General features: G+C 33.7%; 3 protein-coding genes and 1 pseudogene across 3 annotated transcripts; 2 read left to right on the top strand and 2 right to left on the bottom strand.

Annotated features, from left to right (window-relative positions):
* Positions 1 to 838: 838 nt before the first annotated feature.
* LOC120204309 lies at positions 839 to 3,119 on the top strand (annotated as a pseudogene).
* A 5,984-nt stretch (positions 3,120 to 9,103) lies between these two features.
* LOC120204311 lies at positions 9,104 to 10,249 on the top strand. Its single transcript, XM_039204415.1, has one exon. The coding sequence runs from the start codon at positions 9,104 to 9,106 to the stop codon at positions 10,247 to 10,249; it is 1,146 nt and encodes a 381-aa protein (XP_039060346.1).
* A 279-nt stretch (positions 10,250 to 10,528) lies between these two features.
* LOC120204310 lies at positions 10,529 to 12,642 on the bottom strand. The gene is made up of 4 exons (XM_039204414.1): positions 12,244 to 12,642; positions 12,059 to 12,139; positions 10,931 to 11,103; positions 10,529 to 10,831 (listed from the first exon to the last, which is right to left on the bottom strand). Exons 1-4 carry the CDS (start codon positions 12,536 to 12,538, stop codon positions 10,637 to 10,639), a joined length of 744 nt encoding a protein of 247 aa, XP_039060345.1. The 5' UTR covers positions 12,539 to 12,642; the 3' UTR covers positions 10,529 to 10,636.
* A 4,334-nt stretch (positions 12,643 to 16,976) lies between these two features.
* LOC120204307 (dirigent protein 22-like) lies at positions 16,977 to 17,698 on the bottom strand. The gene has a single exon (XM_039204412.1). It carries the CDS (start codon positions 17,639 to 17,641, stop codon positions 17,063 to 17,065), a length of 579 nt encoding a protein of 192 aa, XP_039060343.1. The 5' UTR covers positions 17,642 to 17,698; the 3' UTR covers positions 16,977 to 17,062.
* Between the last annotated feature and the right edge of the window lie 518 nt (positions 17,699 to 18,216).

The raw sequence follows: 18,216 nt of genomic DNA, 5'->3' as shown, positions 1-18,216 counted from the left end.
ATTTGAGTTTTCTAATAACATTGGAGAGAGAGAATATTTTTTGTATAAAGGAAAAATAAAATTGAGTTCTTTATGTAATATACATTTATAATGTTTAGAGTAAAAGGGGCAGAGTGCCAAATTTTAATGTTTAATGTTTGAGTGCAATTTTTTAGGTCCGCCTATGACGCCTGTGTGTTTGCTCTTCAGTTGAGACTTTTGAGTTTGAGGGAGAAAATTTAAGAAAAAACAAAGCAAAATTTGTTGCCATTTTATAAAATAAAGAAAAGGAAACAAACAAAGAAGCAAGTAAAGTCGGTTTTCTTTTGTACATGCTACGATTAAAAAATTCAATTTGAATATTGGAGAATGAGATTCTGAGTACTTTTTTTCTATGAATTGGGGTCTCGATCTGGGTTTCTTAAAACTGGTTATTTTGTAATAGATTTTGACTCTTTTCCCTGAATCTTTGGTTTTGAAAGATGGAGCAATCTATTTCCCAACACTCATCTAATGCTCTCAGAGGGTTTCGAGTCCAAGCTCCATTGGTAAGCTCCAACGTCATCTTTTACCCCTCTTTTTGTGAAATTTATGAGTTTCTTAGTGATGCACAGTTGATGAATATGTTGAAAACTTTATTTCAAGATTCCTCTCTTTGATTTAGTTTTCATGGAAATTTGAAGATACCCAGATGGAGAATTTACTTAATTGAGAAATTGGGATCCTAATAAATGAGACTTTGACAAGGCTTAGTGTTCTCTACAATGTTTTTCTTTTGAAAGCTTAGTTGTTTTGTTTGTTGATGGTGGGAGTTTTGCTCATTTCACTGAGTTGTTCTTTCTTTTGGGTAGTTGTATCTATTGAGTTCGAGATCAAATGCTTTCGAACCAATCTACCATTGTTTTTGGCGGTAATTTGGGATTGGTTCGAAAGGAATTTCGAGTATTACGGCTTCTATATTATTTCTGGAAAACCTGAGATGCAAAGTTTCTAGGAGTGAAGATGAACTCTTATATTGTGGTCATTGATTAAAGCTAATGATGCATAAGTGGTTTTAAAATTGGTAAAATGGATGCCCTTCGATCTCTGTGCAGTAGAAGAAATTGCAGAGAAAGAGTTTTTGCGGACTCACACCATGGCTTCAGTAGCTGAAGCTTTAGGTAGAATTCTCATCACAATGTGGCATCTGGCACATGTCACGTTAAATTAAACAGCTTCTCATAGAAACCAAACAAATAATCAGGGTAGGAGTTGTTCAACTGATAAATTCTTATTTGTCTCGAGAAATTTTGAATGCTTTTCTTTGTTGTTGTCTGGAAATGATACAGATTGCTGCCTTTTGTTGGCATTCTTTGTAAGCCCACGAATCAGAAGTAAGGAAGGCACAATGAATGATCAAGGATGCATCCGATATGAATAATTGCTTTCTTTTTCTTCTTTTTTCCCTCTTCGACATCTTTATCATATTTCGATGTTCATTGTTTTTGCAGGTTGATTCTGTATATTGCTATTGTAAAGTGGATTCTGGATTGAAGACGGTAGCTGAGGCAAGAAAATTTGTCCCAGGATCAAAGCTTTGTATCCAGCCTGATATCAATCCCAATGCACACAAGAGTAGAAGCTCTCGCAGAGAGAGGACACGAGTCCAGCCACCTCTCCTACCTGGTCTTCCTGATGATCTTGCCATTGCATGTCTGATTTGAGTTCCTTGTGCTGAACACCGAAAACTCTGCATAGTTTGCAAGAGATGGTATCGCCTTCTGCCTGGTAACTTCTTTTAGTCTCTTAGGAAAAGTCTTGGAATGGCAGAAGAGTGGGTGTATATCTTCAAACGTGATCATGATGGGAAGATATCATGGAATGCGTTTGACCCTATCAATCAGCTGTGGCAGCCACTTCCTCCAGTTCCAAGGGAGTATTCTGAGGCCCTTGGTTTTGGTTGTGCTGTTCTAAGTGGTTGACACCTGTACTTGTTTGGAGGAAAGGACCGACAAAGGGGTTCAATGAGATGTGTTATTTTCTATATTGCTTTGAGAAACAAGTGGCACAGAGCACCAGATATGCTTTGAAAACGTCATTTATTCAGTTCCTGTGTAATAAATAACTGCCTTTATGTGGCTGGTGGAGAATGTGAGGGAATTCATAGGACTTTACGATCTGCCGAAGTTTATGACTGAAACAAGAACAGATGGAGTTTTGTTCAAGATATGAGCACTGCTATGGTACCTTTCATTGGGATAGTTTATGATGGGAAGTGGTTTGTAAAAGGAATGGGATCCCATCGTGAGGTTATGAGCGAAGCATATGATCCTGAATCTAATTTCTGGTTGGCGCAACCCTAGTGTCTCTTTAAATGGACAGCTCTATGCCCTAGATTGCCGTGATGGATGCAAGCTTAGGGTGTATGATGGAGCCACAGATTCTTGGAATAAATTTATTGATAGTAAGCTTCATTTAGGGAGTTCTCGAGCCTTGGAGGCTGCTGCCCTTATTCATCTCAAGGGCAAGCTTTGTATCATCCGCAATAACATGAGCATAAGTCTTGTCGATATATCCAGTCCGGACAAACAGGTCGAGAGCAACCCTCAACTTTGGGAGAACATTGGTGGCAGAGGTCATTTCAGGACTCTTTTTACAAATATATGGTCAAATATAGCAGGCCGAAATGGTTTGAGAAGTCATATTGTTCACTGTCATGTGCTTCAAGTATGAGGAGGGGGATTAAGATTTACTTATCCATGTCAAAATTTCCTCCCTCGATTAGGATTGTCATGCCTTGGTAGTCGGGTTTCAAATGTCCATTCATTGATATTGACGGTGACCAAACAGGGGAGGGGATTGACTAAGAATGTTCTCGGGATCGACTTCAAGAAGTGAAACGATGAAGTCGTCCAAGGGCGGTTTTGAGATGCTGAAGACCAGCATGGATGTCATCCCATCCTGCATTGCAGGTGAGGTGGTTCACTTATTTCTTTACATTCATGAGAGCAAATACATGTAGATCTTGGTGATTTGGGCATTAGGACTGGTGTATCCCTTTGTAGCATGTAATCGTTGAGTGAAGTGGCAAGCTACCTTGCCTTTAGACACTAATCTTAAATTTAATCTTTTGAACAACCCTAACGTTCAATGTTTTTGAGGATGAAGATGTTTCCCGTTGGCATTTATTAATTAGTGAAGATGATTAGGGTGATAGAGGCAGATCTAGTGTTGGAAACATGTTAATAATGGATTAGTGAAAGAAACAACAATATGTGCCTGAGACGGCAACATTATTACCCTCTTTAATCACTGTTGGAAATCAAATAAAAAACAAAACTTGGGCCAATTGTTTATTTATCTGAAAATTCATCAATGATGCATGCGCTGAGCGTGCCTCCTTTCCCATTATGTCTCGATGAGAGAGAGCCAGAACACATCTTGTGTTCAAACTTCTAATAATCATAAAATTATTATTTAAACTTAGAAACTAATAGTATTTAATTATAATTTAATTTGGATCTCCTAATTTATTTTTTACTTCTCTACTGAAACATTGATTCTTTACTCTTGAAAGATAATATTTATTTATCTCAAGTCATCAATTTTTATACTATCAAGTAGCGTTTCGTTCGCTAGAATCTCTTAGAATTATGGGGAATTGGAATCCAATTCTACCACTTTCTTATGTTTGGTTCAAGTTTTCAAAGGGAAATTGAAATCCAATTCCATCAAGGGAGGGAAAGTAAATTACATCTATAACATGATGGAATTGAAATCCTTTAGAGGATGGAATGTGAAATTTGATTATACTACCCTCATCAATCTTTTGGTATTCGGGTCGGGATTTTTTTTAAAAAAAAATCAGGATCGGGTCAGGTTTTTTTAAGTTTGATATTCGGGTCGGGCTTTTTTATGTGTGATATTCGGGTCGGGTTCGGGTTTAGGGTGAAAAATACCCGACCCGACCCGAAAAAATATATAATTTTATCTTATATATTTAGAAATAATTACAATAATACCCCTCTATATATATTTTTTTCAATTAAGTCATTGTTTTTATTGAATAAAAATAATTTTATTATTATTTCGGGTCTGGTCGGGTTGAGTTTCTAATTTATATATTCGGGTCGGGTCGGGTCGGGTTGGGTTGCTATAGTTAGAGATCGCGTTGCGATTTTCCATTTCGCGTTGCGATAGTTGAAATCGCAACGCGATCTCTATCATCGCAAATTCGCGTTGCGATAGTTGAAAATCGCATTGCGATTTTCCATTTCGCGTTGCGATAGTTGAAAATCGCGTTGCGATTTTCCATTTCGCGTTGCGATTTTCCATTTCGCGTTGCGATAGTCTACAGTTGTCGTTGCGATTTTCCAAATTCGTTGAAAAAAAAGATTTTGTTTCTTAAGAATTTTCTCTAAAAAAATAGTATACGTGCGGACGTGTCGAAGACACGTATTACCACGACCACGACCACGACCACGACCACGACACGACCCGACCCGACCCGACCCGAACCGAGACGAGACGGACGGCGGCGGCGATGCGCGAGAGTCCCCCTTGTTCTCTATCACTCAACAAGGAAGTGGGAAAGCCAAGCCTTAAATACCATTCTCAACAGTGTTTCCAATACAATGTGGGATTGAGCATTACCAACACTTGTTTCCAATACAATGTGATTATTCAGGAAACAATTAACAATCATGCACCTTAAAACAACTGAATCAACAACCAATTACATTAGTATTATACGATTAAATATGTCATAATTAAAAGTCAATCTACAATCAATCGCGATTATTGTAATTTTAAGCAAAACATTCAAAAATAATATCACTATTTAAGGCTCAATCCCACATAGTATTGGGAACAAGTGTTGGTAATGCTCAAATCCCACATAGTATTGGAAATACTATTGGAAATGGTATTTAAGGCTTGGCTTTCCCACTTCCTTGTTGAGTGATAGAGAACAAGGGGGACTCTCGCGCGCCGCCGCCGCCGTCTCGTCTCGTGGTCGTGGTCGTGGTCGTGGTCGTGGTAATACGTGTCTTCGACACGTCCGCGCGGATACTATCTATTTAGAGAAGATTCTTAAGAAACAAAATCTTTTTTTTTAACTATCACAACGAATTTGGAAAATCGCAACCACAACTGTAGACTATCGCAACGCGATTTTCAACTATCGCAACGCGAAATGGAAAATCGCAACGCGAATTTGCGATAGTGGAGATCGCAATGCGAATTAGAGATCGCATTGCGATTTTGTTGGTCATTTTCGCAAATCCAAAAAATGTTGGTCAAAATCGTATATTATCTGGGATTTTTGGTCACTGAGGTTATTTTCTCTTTTAACTTATGATGTTTATTAGTATGATTTTTATAATTTATTAAAATAAATAATTAATCAATAAAATGAAAATTTCATATTTTTAAAATTTTTATAATAGATTGTTACATGTAAGTTATAAAACAAACTAAAATTAAGAAAAAAAACAATAAGGATAATTTTGTCATTTTATATTATTTAAATCAAATTCATCTGACATGTCTGCGAACCAAACAGAATATGGAATTAGATTCTAATTCAATTTCCTATCAATCAAATAGGTTTCAGATTTCAATTCCTACAAATTTCAATTCCTACAGATTTCAATTCCTTCATAGATTTTAATTCCCTCAGAAACATTACAGCGAACCAAACTCTACCTCAGGGATTCTTCGTTATATATGTAAGGGATCTTTTACTTCAAACAAATTATCACTATGTTAACTGTTATGAGAATCAGTACCTCGTTTTAATTTTTAGGGAAAAAATATTATTTCTCTTTCCAAAGATAAAATTAAAGGACAACCTACACTTAGGTTATTTAATTATAAATTATTATTTTTAAAGTTATCTTTTAATTATTTAATTAAAATATTATTATAAACAAGTAAATGATTATTATATATTAGACGAAATAATGATATTGTTTAACATAATAAGAATCTTGTTATAAAACATATATATTATATTAATTTGATCCTAATTTAAAACTTCCAATAAATTTAATTTTAAAAATTTTATTAATTTATTTTTTTTAAAATTACTTATTTTTCTCTTAAAAATATTCTATTGTTTTCTTATTACTTTTATGATATAGTAACAATGTAATAGTATCTTGTTATTCCTTTATGGTATACTACAATTATTCAACTATTAGTTTGATTTAATAAATTTGTTTGGTTTGTCAATATCACAAAAAAAATTAAATTGATGAAATTTTTAAATATGAGATGTCAAATTTATTAACTTGTTTTAAATGAAAATCAAATCATTAAAATATATAAATTTGAAAGATTAAAATTACTATTATAACATATTATATTATACACATGTTTCAATTTTAACGTCAACAACATGTTTATAAATCAGATTTTAATTGTGACTAAATAATTTCTAAAAGTGACCAATTTGTAACTGAATTAATGATTGAATGAATTTATATGAATTTTACCCAAAATAAAAGAATGAATAAAAAGTTTTGATAGTTTTGGATAGAGTGATGAAAAAACAGTACGAAGAGAATGGGTGATTAAGCACGACACGTTATAAGGGGCAAACATTTGAAGTTGATGAAACGTGGCACTTGTAAAGTCCACCAACAATCAATCTTTTTCCTTCTATTTATGTACCTACACCTACGCATATACATAATCATTCTTATTTAAAAGATTTTAAATTCTTTATTGATCAAACAAACAATTAAAATTAATAAATATTAATATCCAATTATTTAATAATATGTATCCCATTTCCCATGTAATCTAGCATGTCACGGTCTCTTTTATCTCCCAACACAAAATTCCAAAAAGTAAAATGCCAAACAATTTAGGCCTCCATCTCCATGTCCATGCAGCTCAAGATCTACAAAGAAAGTGATGTTATAACAATATATGTCTCAATGAACCATGCTGCATTGCACATTAATGTGGACAAATCAATACGACCACACCTGGCTTAGTTTAGTGTCTTTGACCCTTTATCGTTTGTAATTAAGATTTGCGTATTACGTATAATTTCCAATATTGTTTGTTATTGTATGGAAAGCATTTTAAGCCATTATAAAAGTCAAACACGAGAGAAGGGAAAGTTCTGCTGTGAGGCGGTTAAAAAAGGTTAAAAAAAATGTGACTAGTTAAACAAGTGACTGATTAAAATCTATATCGTAAATGTTATATGATTTAACAGGAAATATAAAATAGGTGTTACCTATTACATTAAAATATCTATCGATTTTTTTTAAGGTTGCTAAAAATGTAAATGGTAAAAATAATAGACGCTACCTATTACGTTAAAATACCTACTGATTTTTTTTAAGGTTGCTAATAATGTAAACGGTAAAATAAAATAGGCGCTACCTATCACATTAAAATACCTACTAGTTTTTTTGAAGGTTGCTAATAATGTAAATGGTAAAAAAATAGGCGCTACCTATTACATTAAACTACCTACCGGATATGTTGAAAGTATCGATTTCATTTAAATAAGTATCGACACTTTTGGAATTTAAAAGAAAAGCAGCAATAGTGCCTATAAACTATTGATACTTTATAAAAATGTATTAATACATAACAATATAACAAGTAAAAATATGACAAAACCAGTTTCATTATGACAATACCGGTAAAGAGCTACCGGATATGTTAAAAGTATCGATATTTTATAAAAATGTATCGATACATAAAAATATAACAGATAAAAACCTGACAAAACCAGTTTCATTATGACAAAACTAGCAAAGAGTTACCAGATATGTTAAAAGTATCGATACTTTATAAAAATATATCGATACATAACAATATAACAGGTAAAAATATGACAAAACCGGTAAAGAGCTATCGGATATGTTAAAAGTATTAATACTTTATAAAAATGTATCAATACATAACAATATAACATGTAAAAATATGACAAAACCAGTTTCATTGTGACAAAACCGGTAAAGAGCTACCGAATATGTTAAAAGTATTGATACTTTTTGTATATGTATCGATACTTTGTTGAAAGTTATGTAATTTATATTTCAAATTTTTTTAATAGTACTTCATGTTTTCCACCAATAATATTAATTTAATAATTTTATTTACATAAAAAAATTGTTTAATTGTTTATATATTTTATAAAATATTATTTAGAATTTAATTTAATAATTTTAATCAATGATAATAATAAATATGTAATATCTATGTTTATTATTTTTAATTTAATAATAATATATACCGTAACATAAAAATAAATCATTAAACGTGTATAATTATTAAATTAAAATCTTAACTCACTCAAAAGATAACCCTAAATTAATGTTTTTCACAATAAAATAAATATGAACACTTATATATATGTACAGATACCTATTGATAATCAAAAATTATCGGTTACCAAAATTTTTAATAATTTTTCATATTTTATACGTACAATATTACGAGTCTGTCACATAATAGTCAGCGTTTTATCGATTTATTAATTATCTTATTAAATTTTTGGTGACGTCATTTTTTAACTGTATATTAATTAGGTTTTTTAGTCAACCCGAGAGAATAGTGAAGAAGATCTATGGCTAAAAGGTTGACGAAAACTAATGACAGATTGATGGGATTTGCGCCATACGATCACTGTTGCGTAATCTACCACAGCGTGATATATAAATGGCAGTGGAAGGTACAATTTGCATGCAGAAAGAAGAGATTTATACATCAATGGAAGCAAGCTCTGTACGCCTATCTTAGCTCTTTTTTGCAGTCTATCGTTTCACTGCCTTTACTCAACATTTGGTGTTGCAGTCACTTTCCCAGTTTCCCCTTCACAATCATACCTACAGAAACAACTGACATCACTGCTTCTTCTTTTTTCTGCTCCATCACTGTTCTTTGCAAAGAAAACGTAAAGGTAACGCTTTCTCCATGTCTTTGCCTTTCAATTTCGTCTACTTAACTTGCATGCTTGAAAAATCCCACCTTTTCCCCTCACATCTCTTTTCTTTCTATATATCTGCCGTCAAGTTTTAAGCTTTCGCTTTTGATTTTCTTCCTCCATTGAAGAAGCTTAGCTTTTTGATCTTTATAGCCCTTTGTTGTTCTCCTTACAAAATCGCAGTTTCTAACCATGAAAGGCAAAGCTGTGGAAGTATATAGCAACAGTTTCGTCCAAGACAATAGCATTTCATCGGATCTTCCTTGTAAGAAACATCCACAATCATCTTCGGTTGGTATATGTGCTTATTGTCTCAAGGATCGTTTAGTGAAGCTGGTTTGCTCGGATTGTGGAGAGCAGCGGCTGTCTTCATGTTCCTGCTCTGAGATCTCCTCCAACCCTCGTACATCATGCACTGGTGAAGTGGGCAGCGTTGGTCGTGTCTCGTTCTTGATAGAGAATGAGAACAAGGACCAATCTCTTCTCAATCCGAAGCACGAAAGCAATAGTAGAGATAAATCTGAAGATGCTATCTTTCTCAAAAGAAGTAGCAGTAGCTGCGTTGAGATCAAAAGGAAGAATGGGTTCTGGAGATTCGGAAGGTTGTTTAGGAAGAAGAGAGACAAAGGGGTGATAGACGAGAAGAACGATCTGTGGGTCGTTGATTACAATGGCGTGTCAAGGTCAAGGTCTCTGTGTAGTTTTAGGGGAGGTGGGTTCTTCGGTTCGGAAGATGGAGGTGACTCGATGAGCTTTTCGGGGGCGAGGAGTTCTTCGATTTCGGCTGCTCGGAGTTCGAGTGTGAACGGTGGTCTGTGTGTTGATCCCGAAAGGAAAAGCGGGTTCAGCGAAGCAGAGCCGATGAAAAGCGGGTTCGACACTGATAGAAAAGACAGTGCTTTCGTGGAGTCCGATGTTGCTGTTGATATCAAAGCAATGAGAAAATCTGGGGGTGGAGTGTTGGATCTTGATGCTGCTGGTTTCAGTGCATCAAACAGGCGTGTCTTCTCTCTTAGAGAGAGTTATTTCACCGGTGGAGATGATTCGGGCTTCATCGACTTGAAATTCGAGTTCCCATTGGAATCTAAAGGAGATATCGATACCCCTGCTTTTGGCAGCATGAGGGGAGCTGTCGATTGCGGTTCTAATTCGATTAAGAATGGCTTGGTTTGTGATAATGGGGTCTTTTGTTGTGGTGATTCATGTAGGGTAACCGTGAATGAAAGAGGGATAAAAAGGAGTAGAAAAAGTTTCAAGGGATGGAGATGGATTTTCAGGCACAACCAAGATTGGAGCAGTGCCAGTAAGAAAAATGGGGAGCTTGTTGTCAATCATTGAATAACCCTAATCAGCTTTTAGGTCAAATGTTTCAATCTTTTTGTTTTCCGTGGTGTTTCATGCGTTATGCTTTCATATCCTTTTGTCAATGTAGTTATGGTGGTCATCAAGTAATGAAACATAAGTTGGGTCATGTTTGCCATAGGAGGAATGGACAGTGAATTTGGATATTTAATATAATTAAAATATGCAAAATAAGTAAATAAACTTGAATATCAAAGATAATACTTAGATTACCAACAATGCCTCTAAAAATTCCGTGCATTGCTTCTCATTTCCTCATTGTCAAGTTGTGAAAATAGAAAGGCCAAAAGCAGTTTGAGCTTCAGTTCCTGTTCATGATTCTAAATATGTACATAATACATTCGAAATGAGCGCTTACAATTTTTAAACAGAAGGGCCAGACCTTAGAACCCTTTCCAATTTCTCAGCCTTGATGTAATCAATTTCAGTGAGAGGGCCTGCCGGAAAAGGAGTGATTTCGACTGTAAGATGAGGAGTAGGAAGCTCGTCAAACAGAGCTCTAACGTTGTTGCAGCATACACTTTCACCGTGAGCACTCTCCCTCCTTATCTGGCAACCCTGAAGACAAATACAATGTTTCAAAACTATGTGATTCCATGCTGTATCCAATATCGAAAGGATAGTGATAAAACTATTGTTATAGACTTCTATTATTACCTTGTGGGAAGTGGCATCAGTGAAATGATCATCATCAGAGAGAAGGGATGCAACTGCTTTAAGTAGTCGTCGACCTTCCGATTTGGAAGGGACCCTGTAGTTTCTTCTAAGTGTCCCTTTTGTGGTTGGATGCCATTTGCTCACCAACTTTCTTTTATCTGCCGCTTCCTTGTCTACAAGGATAACAAAGCTAAGTATTACCATGATTTGAAGAAGTTTTAATTGCAGCAGCCAAATATTTTTGCTCATTTAGCTTTTAAAGGTTAAAAGCTGCGCCAATAGCAATGCTAAACGACCGAGTCCCTAAGAATGCTACTTATCATGTGCATTTAACAGTTTAATATCAGTGTTCAATCTGTATTGCAACTTATCGTTATTATTTTCTTTGAATTAAAAGAAAACTACAGGTTCCCTTAGCCCTAAGTTTTTCTTGAGTTAATCTTTCCTACTCGTTTGTTCAGCCTTATTTCTTTTGATTACTGTTGTTTTTCTTCTTACTGACATCAATATTCTTGTCATAGATTGACACAAAAAAAGAACTCTCGCACCCTCAAATTTCGTTACTCTCGCACCCTCAAATTTCGTTAAGTTTTAAAATACCATTCACAACTGCAAATGCCAAGCAATTCTAACATTTTAAAATCAAAGTAGAACATCTATGTGTTGTAATCGGTTCTCTTATCAGCCGCAAGAGGTATAATGTCTAAAAGGTTTGTTTGATCAACTATTTTAAAACAAGAATAAGTGTCCAGCAACTTCTCACTAGCAATGCTCATGGAAACAACAACAAACTGCCGAATAAAGCCATTCCACAGGTTTGTAAACTCAAAACTACAGCTAATCCTTCCCACAAGTTCATAGTTATCGGTACTCCTTTATCTTTATGATTGATTGATCACAAAATGGAAATACAATAAACCCTGAGCATGAGAAACAATTGGTGCATTGATGCTCAAACCCTAACAGGATTTATTTATATGTTTCGTTGAACTTGCACATCTCAAACGTGAAAACAATTGAACAATTAACGTTTGATCTTGATCTTACACTGGCAAAAACATTTTCATCAATATGCTTGAACTAATTGATAATGTTGGTAGGTAAATAAAGAAAAGGCCATAAATTAACCTGGTCTCCCACGTATATTCTCCAACCACTTAGAGAAACCCAAATCAGCACTCTCCCCAACAGTTTCACCACCCTCCAGCCCTAACCAATGAAAACGCGTAACAAAGAAATTAAAACCCAAAAAAGAATCATCAGAAAGTAGTTCAAAAATAAGAAAATCTGGATATAATATGTAGAATAATAACCTGAGACAAGTGGGTTAGCCTGAGATCCAGCTAACCCAGACTTCAAAAGAGCGTAGTAAATGCAAAGGCGACTAGCCCAGACCACGGGGGACTCAAGCATGGAAGCACGAATGGAAGTAGCATATCTGGGTGGGAGACAGAGCGATGACGTTTTGTGGGAAGGTACGATAGTGAAGATGGGGAAAAGGGATTTGGGGAGTAAAAAGGAGGGCTTTAGAGGGTTTAAGTTGGAGTAGATTTTGGAGAAGGGTGTTGAAGGTGAAAGGAAGCTGCTCTGAACGAGAGAGGGTAACATTTCTCGATTTGTTTTGAGGGGTGTTGGGGGGTTGACCTTGTATTTGTAGAACAATGGAGCTGCGAATTTTGGGGTTTCACAGTATGACTGAATCAAGGGGGAAATGGGGATGGGATTTTGTTAAATGAAAAGGATTTGAGAATGGAAGAGCATTGGCTTTGGCTTTTCTTTCAGTATTGTAGTGTTGTGGATAGAGATAGATAGGTGAAGGACAAAACAAACGGGATTTGCTAATGCCGTCAGCTGCCGATGAAAGGGAATTGACGCACCGCTTTATCCTCCAGTTCCATAATAATATCTCGGTTGAACCCAAACAAATCGACCTGTTGATACATAGGGTGATTTAAGGATCCCTTCAACTTAAATTATTAAATTTAAGAGTTGTTTGGTTCGGGAATGTGAGATTATCATTGAAATGAAATCCACATTTTTCGTTTGATTGGTCGGGAAAGTCATTCCCGGTAATATTTTATTACCATAGTGAACTTTTGGGTATATTACCAGGAATGTCATTACCTCCCTTCTTTTAGGTATTATTGGATTATCGGCGTTTTGGACTAAAATGACCTTAATTTTTTTTCTTTTAAAAATATTCTTCTTTTGTCATTGAATAATAAAAATTCTACGAAGGTAAATTACAAATTTATCCTTAAATTATTTTAGATTTATAAAAAAATCTATAATTAAAATTTTATATGAAATTCAGGGGTTAAAATAAAATTTTACCCTTTCATTAAACCTTTTTATATTGTAAAAGAAATATAAATTTTATGAATTTAAATTTTTTAAAGAAAATATATAAATATTTTTCAACTTGTTAAAAAACAAATATATAATAAGGACAATTTGGTTAAATATACATTCCAATAATCTTTTATTCCTTTAATCAAATACGGTAATCTTACATTATTGCTAAACCAACCAAACACAAAATACAACATTCCCAGTAATCCTATTCCCTGGTAATCTTTTATTCCCGGTATTCTTATATTCCGTGAACCAAACGCACTAAGTTGCGTCAAATGTCATCAAACTTTAAGCATAGATTCATTTATACACAAACGTTTTAATTTTATCAATTTTAACACTAATGTTTATTTTTAATTGTAATTATACCACTCCGCAATTAATAATTTAACAATACGATGACATGGTAGCTCTGTGTCGTAACGTTGCTGATGAGGATGCCTAAAAAACCTAAAACGATGTCGTTTTGTTGATATAAATAATATTAATTTTATAAAAAAAACCTAAAATTCCTTTAAAAACCCAAAAATACCCCCTAAAAAACTAAATTCCCGAAGAAGAAAAAAAACAAAAGCCCTAAATTTTAATCCCTAAATTCATCAACCCTCGTCGTTGATAGCATGTTGTTGCCACCAGATTGAAGTCTCCTCCTCTTATCATGCACGTCATTCACTCGTCGATTAATTGTCGTTCATGGTTTGATTAGAACATTTCATATTCAGTATTTTGATGATCGATTAGCACATTGTTCTTTGATTTCCGACGACAAGTGAGTGGGATAATTGGTGGTAAGGGTTTGGCGACAAAAGTGGTGGGCAGTGGCCATTGATTCTATGGCGACAATTGGTGAAATTAGGGATTTAGTATTTAGGGTTTTGGGGTTTAGGATAATTTGAAAATTTTAAGTGTTTTTTAAATAATAATAATAATTATTATTATAAATCATATATAAAAATATTATATAATATTATCATATTATTTATATATATATATATATATATATTATTATACATATTATTTTAGTTTTAAAACATAAATTATAAATAATATCAACTGTATGATATGTATATTACATTTGTAATAATTTAAACAAAATATTAAGTTAGTTGAGTGGTTAAACTTTAGACTTTATTTTTGAAGGTTTAAAGGTCAAATTCCACTAAACTCAAAATTTAACAAAATCTTTTCAAGCAAACGTTTTTGTATTTTTAGGCATCAAAACAGTCGTTTCAAAACAACGTCGTTTTAATTAGGCATCAAAACAGTCGTTTCAAAACGACGTCATTTTGATTAGGCATCCACGTCAGTAACGTCATGATACGAAGCTACCATGTTATCGTGTTGTTAAATTATTAACGGCGGAATAGTATAATTACACTTAAAAGTAAATGTTAGTGCTAAAATTGATAAAATTAAAACGTTGGTGGTATAACGAGTAAACACTTAAACTTTGGTGGTATTTGACGTAGTTTACCCTACATTTAATTACAAGTATATTTCTAATTAAATATTATATTAAAATTTATTTTCAAGAACATTACCACAGCTAAATAAAAGCATTATAATTCGTCATCAAAAGTAATAATATCTGAATTTTTAAAATAATTCAAAATTTTCATTGATTATTTTATAATATAATTTTAATAATTAGTTTATAATATTAAAATAATTATTCTATAATAATTTAATAAATTTAATAATTATTTTATAATTTTAAAATGTAATAATCATTTATTCATTTTGTAAAGTTGAATAATATAATAAAAATTCTAACCATCATTTTGTAACTTTTAAAAAACTTAATGGTAAAAATCATTTGATAGAGGGCCGTAATATGCTTTACACTAATATAATATATGTTAACATTACTGAATGTGTTGATTTAAAATAGATTAAATGAATTCATTAAGTGGTTTTAGTGATTAAAGAGGATGTTGTTCTCCTTTAAAGTATTAGGTTCGACCAATTATGTTTACATTGTATATGCGTTGTCAACTGTAAAGAAAAATTCAGAGTATTGAAAAACGATTAGATTAAATATTTATAGATATGGAGTATAATCGTCGAAGAGAAGCAAAACAGGCGGCATAACCACTAAAACTAAGAGGCCACCTCAAAGGGCCGCAAAGAGAAGGGAACGTGGCTAGCTCCCAACAGCAAGCAATCGGAACATAGGAATAATAAAAACAAACCATAAATCGTGTTAAATTCAAACAGTAAAGTATGATGTACAAACATATAGAATAATAACTTGGTTCTGAATTTGAGTTTTGGTAGCACCGTGGTGATGGGTTTGTTTCGAAGGCTTATGTGTAGAGTTGTGGGTTCAAAATCACAGGGCTGCCTGCGCACTGCAATCCAAAGCATAATGTTCTGTATCTGAATTGTGGGCCTCCTTTTGAGGTCATTAAGATGACATGCTCGCTTTGCAGGAAAGGTGAACCGACTTATTGTTTAATACAATATGAAATGGAAAAAGGAGGCATACCAATTACTATGATTGTCAGCTGATGATGAAATGCTTCAAACTTCACTTGAAAGTCATCCAACTTCAGCTTCTGCACTTTCAAGGCTAATCATTCAGCTTTTCACCTGTAAGTTTCTGAAACAAGTTTTAGTAGGACTTCACCTGCTCCTCACACTGTGGATTCCTTAATTGCCTATTAAGACACATCCATTCCCTTAAACTTGATTCATCTATACTACATTCCAAAGCCACTTTTTACTCAAACCTCATTAAATATTAATTCTTAGTTTCATATTTTATAATAAAAACACATTATATAATACGCATTTTTAGTAAAAAAATCTTTTATTGATATGACACAAATATATCATAACTTTTAAAATTAAAGGTTGTGCCAAAATAAAAATTATCTTAATTTTATCCAAAAAAATAATTATTATGTTCAATTTTTCACGAACATGAACCAGGTCGAACAACAATGGTAATGCATGTGCATAAGCCTCGCCTTTAGTCACTCAATGAGTGTATGGTTAAAAGTTTATGCTTAAAAGTTTATACAAAAATCATATGTAAACGATATGGTATTTGAAAAGCTCTTGTATGTTGATTTGGAGTTGTCAAATATGAGTTTTGAATTTGAATAGGCTCATGTTAGTACAACAATCAAATACAATTTATGATTTTGAGATTTCAAGTATTTTAGAAGATAACAACTTATAGAGATTTAGTCAAATTCAGTTTATGTTTTTCATAAGCTCAAAATCAACATGTTTGATCGTGGATTTTTCAAATTTCATGTTGTTTAATATATTTAATAAGTGTCTAAATATAATCATTTAAACATGTATTTATTAAATAATTGAAAGCAATGTTGATATCCATGTATTGTCCATTTGGCTATTTTTGTGTAAATACATTTCTTAGTATTTTTTTTTTGGGGATGAAGTCTTTTACTTTGACTTGGGATTATAATGTCAAATAAGTAAAAGATGTAAAATTTACAAGACACCTTTAAATATGTATTTAGCATAACACTCTTTATCTTACAAAATATTTTTTTTTAAAATAACGTTATCAGAAACGGGGTTAATCAAAAGTTCCATGTGTTGCGCGCAACATTGTTGTCTTGACTTGAGAGGAAGAGAAGTTGAATGTAAAAATCATGCATTACACAAGGCCACCATTCGGAAGCAATAACATTAACTTGCCGACAGGTACACTCAATTAAGAAAGTAATTATTCCATCAAAAAAACATAATTCAAGCTGACGATTAAAACAAAGCCTAAACTTGGAGAAAAAGGAAGGCTAATCAGTAATGCATGACATAACAATTATACTCAACAACAGCATCCCCGGTAGCCGGATCAAAACGATGAGTTTTAGCCTGAACATAGCCTCTTGCAAACCGGAAAAGTCCACTCCCTCCGATCACCGGCATCTCCCTCACTTTCGAGAACACAGTGTTCCTCCCCAGTATCGTTATAGTGCTCCCATTGTATTTCCCTTCCATGAAAGCGAAATTCATGGCCATCAGCAACCCAACTTCCTGCTGAGACGTCGCGGAGTAAAACCCCTGTGCTCTCCCCACCATTTTCGAGCTCATTTCAGGTCCCATCGTCAATGGGTCGTCTATCACGCTGATCATCCCGAACGCCGTCGACGAGTTCTTCGATGGCATGACCACGGGGACCGCCGTTGGGTTTCGCCCTCCCACGATGTCGTGCCAATAAAGCTTGAAGTGGCTGAGCTTTTCCTTCTTGTTAAGCCCCAAAAGCTTCCTGTCCGCGGCTCGCACGAAGCTCTCTTCATCTGCTAAAGCTGAAGCAATGGAAATGGTGAAGAGGAAGAAGATGAAATGGGTGGATAGGGTTGGCAAAAGTCTAGCCATGATTATGCGGTGGGGAAATTTCACAAGACCCTACTGTAATGGAGTATTTGCTGGGCTGTTTTCGTGTCCACTTAATGATTTATATAGTATACTGATTAAACGGGCTTCTAGAAATTAAATTTTTTTAATTGTTTTTAATGTTTATTTCTAATTACCAACCCCATTAGAGAATTACTTAATGGAGAATGAGCGAGATTTTTAACCATTCTTTATTCTAATGCCAAGATACTATCAATCCTTGCTTTAGTGGCTAGATATTAATAATTTTAAGATTTAAATCTGACTTTTGAATTTAAATAATTAATTTAATTTACAATTATAGAATTAGGTTCATTTTTTTAAAATTTAAAAACAATAGTTCTGAATTTAAATTAATATATAATAAACTTTATAAAATATAAAATGTTTTCTTTTTAACGTGAGTTTGAGTAAGGAAAATCCGATAGTTATTAGTGGGCAATGTTGGGGAAGTGGTTGCTTGGCAACTTTACATCTGTGTTTTCCCTTTTAATATAGGGTAAATTAGGTATTTAATTATCTAATTATTCTTACACATTTTTTTAGTTACTTATTTC

The sequence above is a fragment of the Hibiscus syriacus genome, unplaced genomic scaffold (assembly GCF_006381635.1).
Source record: "Hibiscus syriacus cultivar Baekdansim isolate YM2019G1 unplaced genomic scaffold, ASM638163v2 tig00010749_pilon, whole genome shotgun sequence".
NCBI classification, from domain to species: Eukaryota; Viridiplantae; Streptophyta; class Magnoliopsida; order Malvales; family Malvaceae; genus Hibiscus; species Hibiscus syriacus.
This window is presented reverse-complemented; position numbering and strand designations above follow the sequence as displayed.

Coding starts and splice junctions, on each gene's coding strand:
- LOC120204311 (XM_039204415.1), top strand. CDS start 9,104: ATGAAAGGCAAAGCTGTGGAAGTATATAGCAACAGTTTCGTCCAAGAC.
- LOC120204310 (XM_039204414.1), bottom strand. CDS start 12,538: ATGTTACCCTCTCTCGTTCAGAGCAGCTTCCTTTCACCTTCAACACCC. Junction 11,104..12,058: donor GAATATACGTGGGAGACCAG/GTTAATTTATGG, acceptor TTATCCTTGTAG/ACAAGGAAGCGGCAGATAAA. Junction 10,832..10,930: donor CTGATGCCACTTCCCACAAG/GTAATAATAGAA, acceptor ATTTGTCTTCAG/GGTTGCCAGATAAGGAGGGA.
- LOC120204307 (XM_039204412.1), bottom strand. CDS start 17,641: ATGGCTAGACTTTTGCCAACCCTATCCACCCATTTCATCTTCTTCCTC.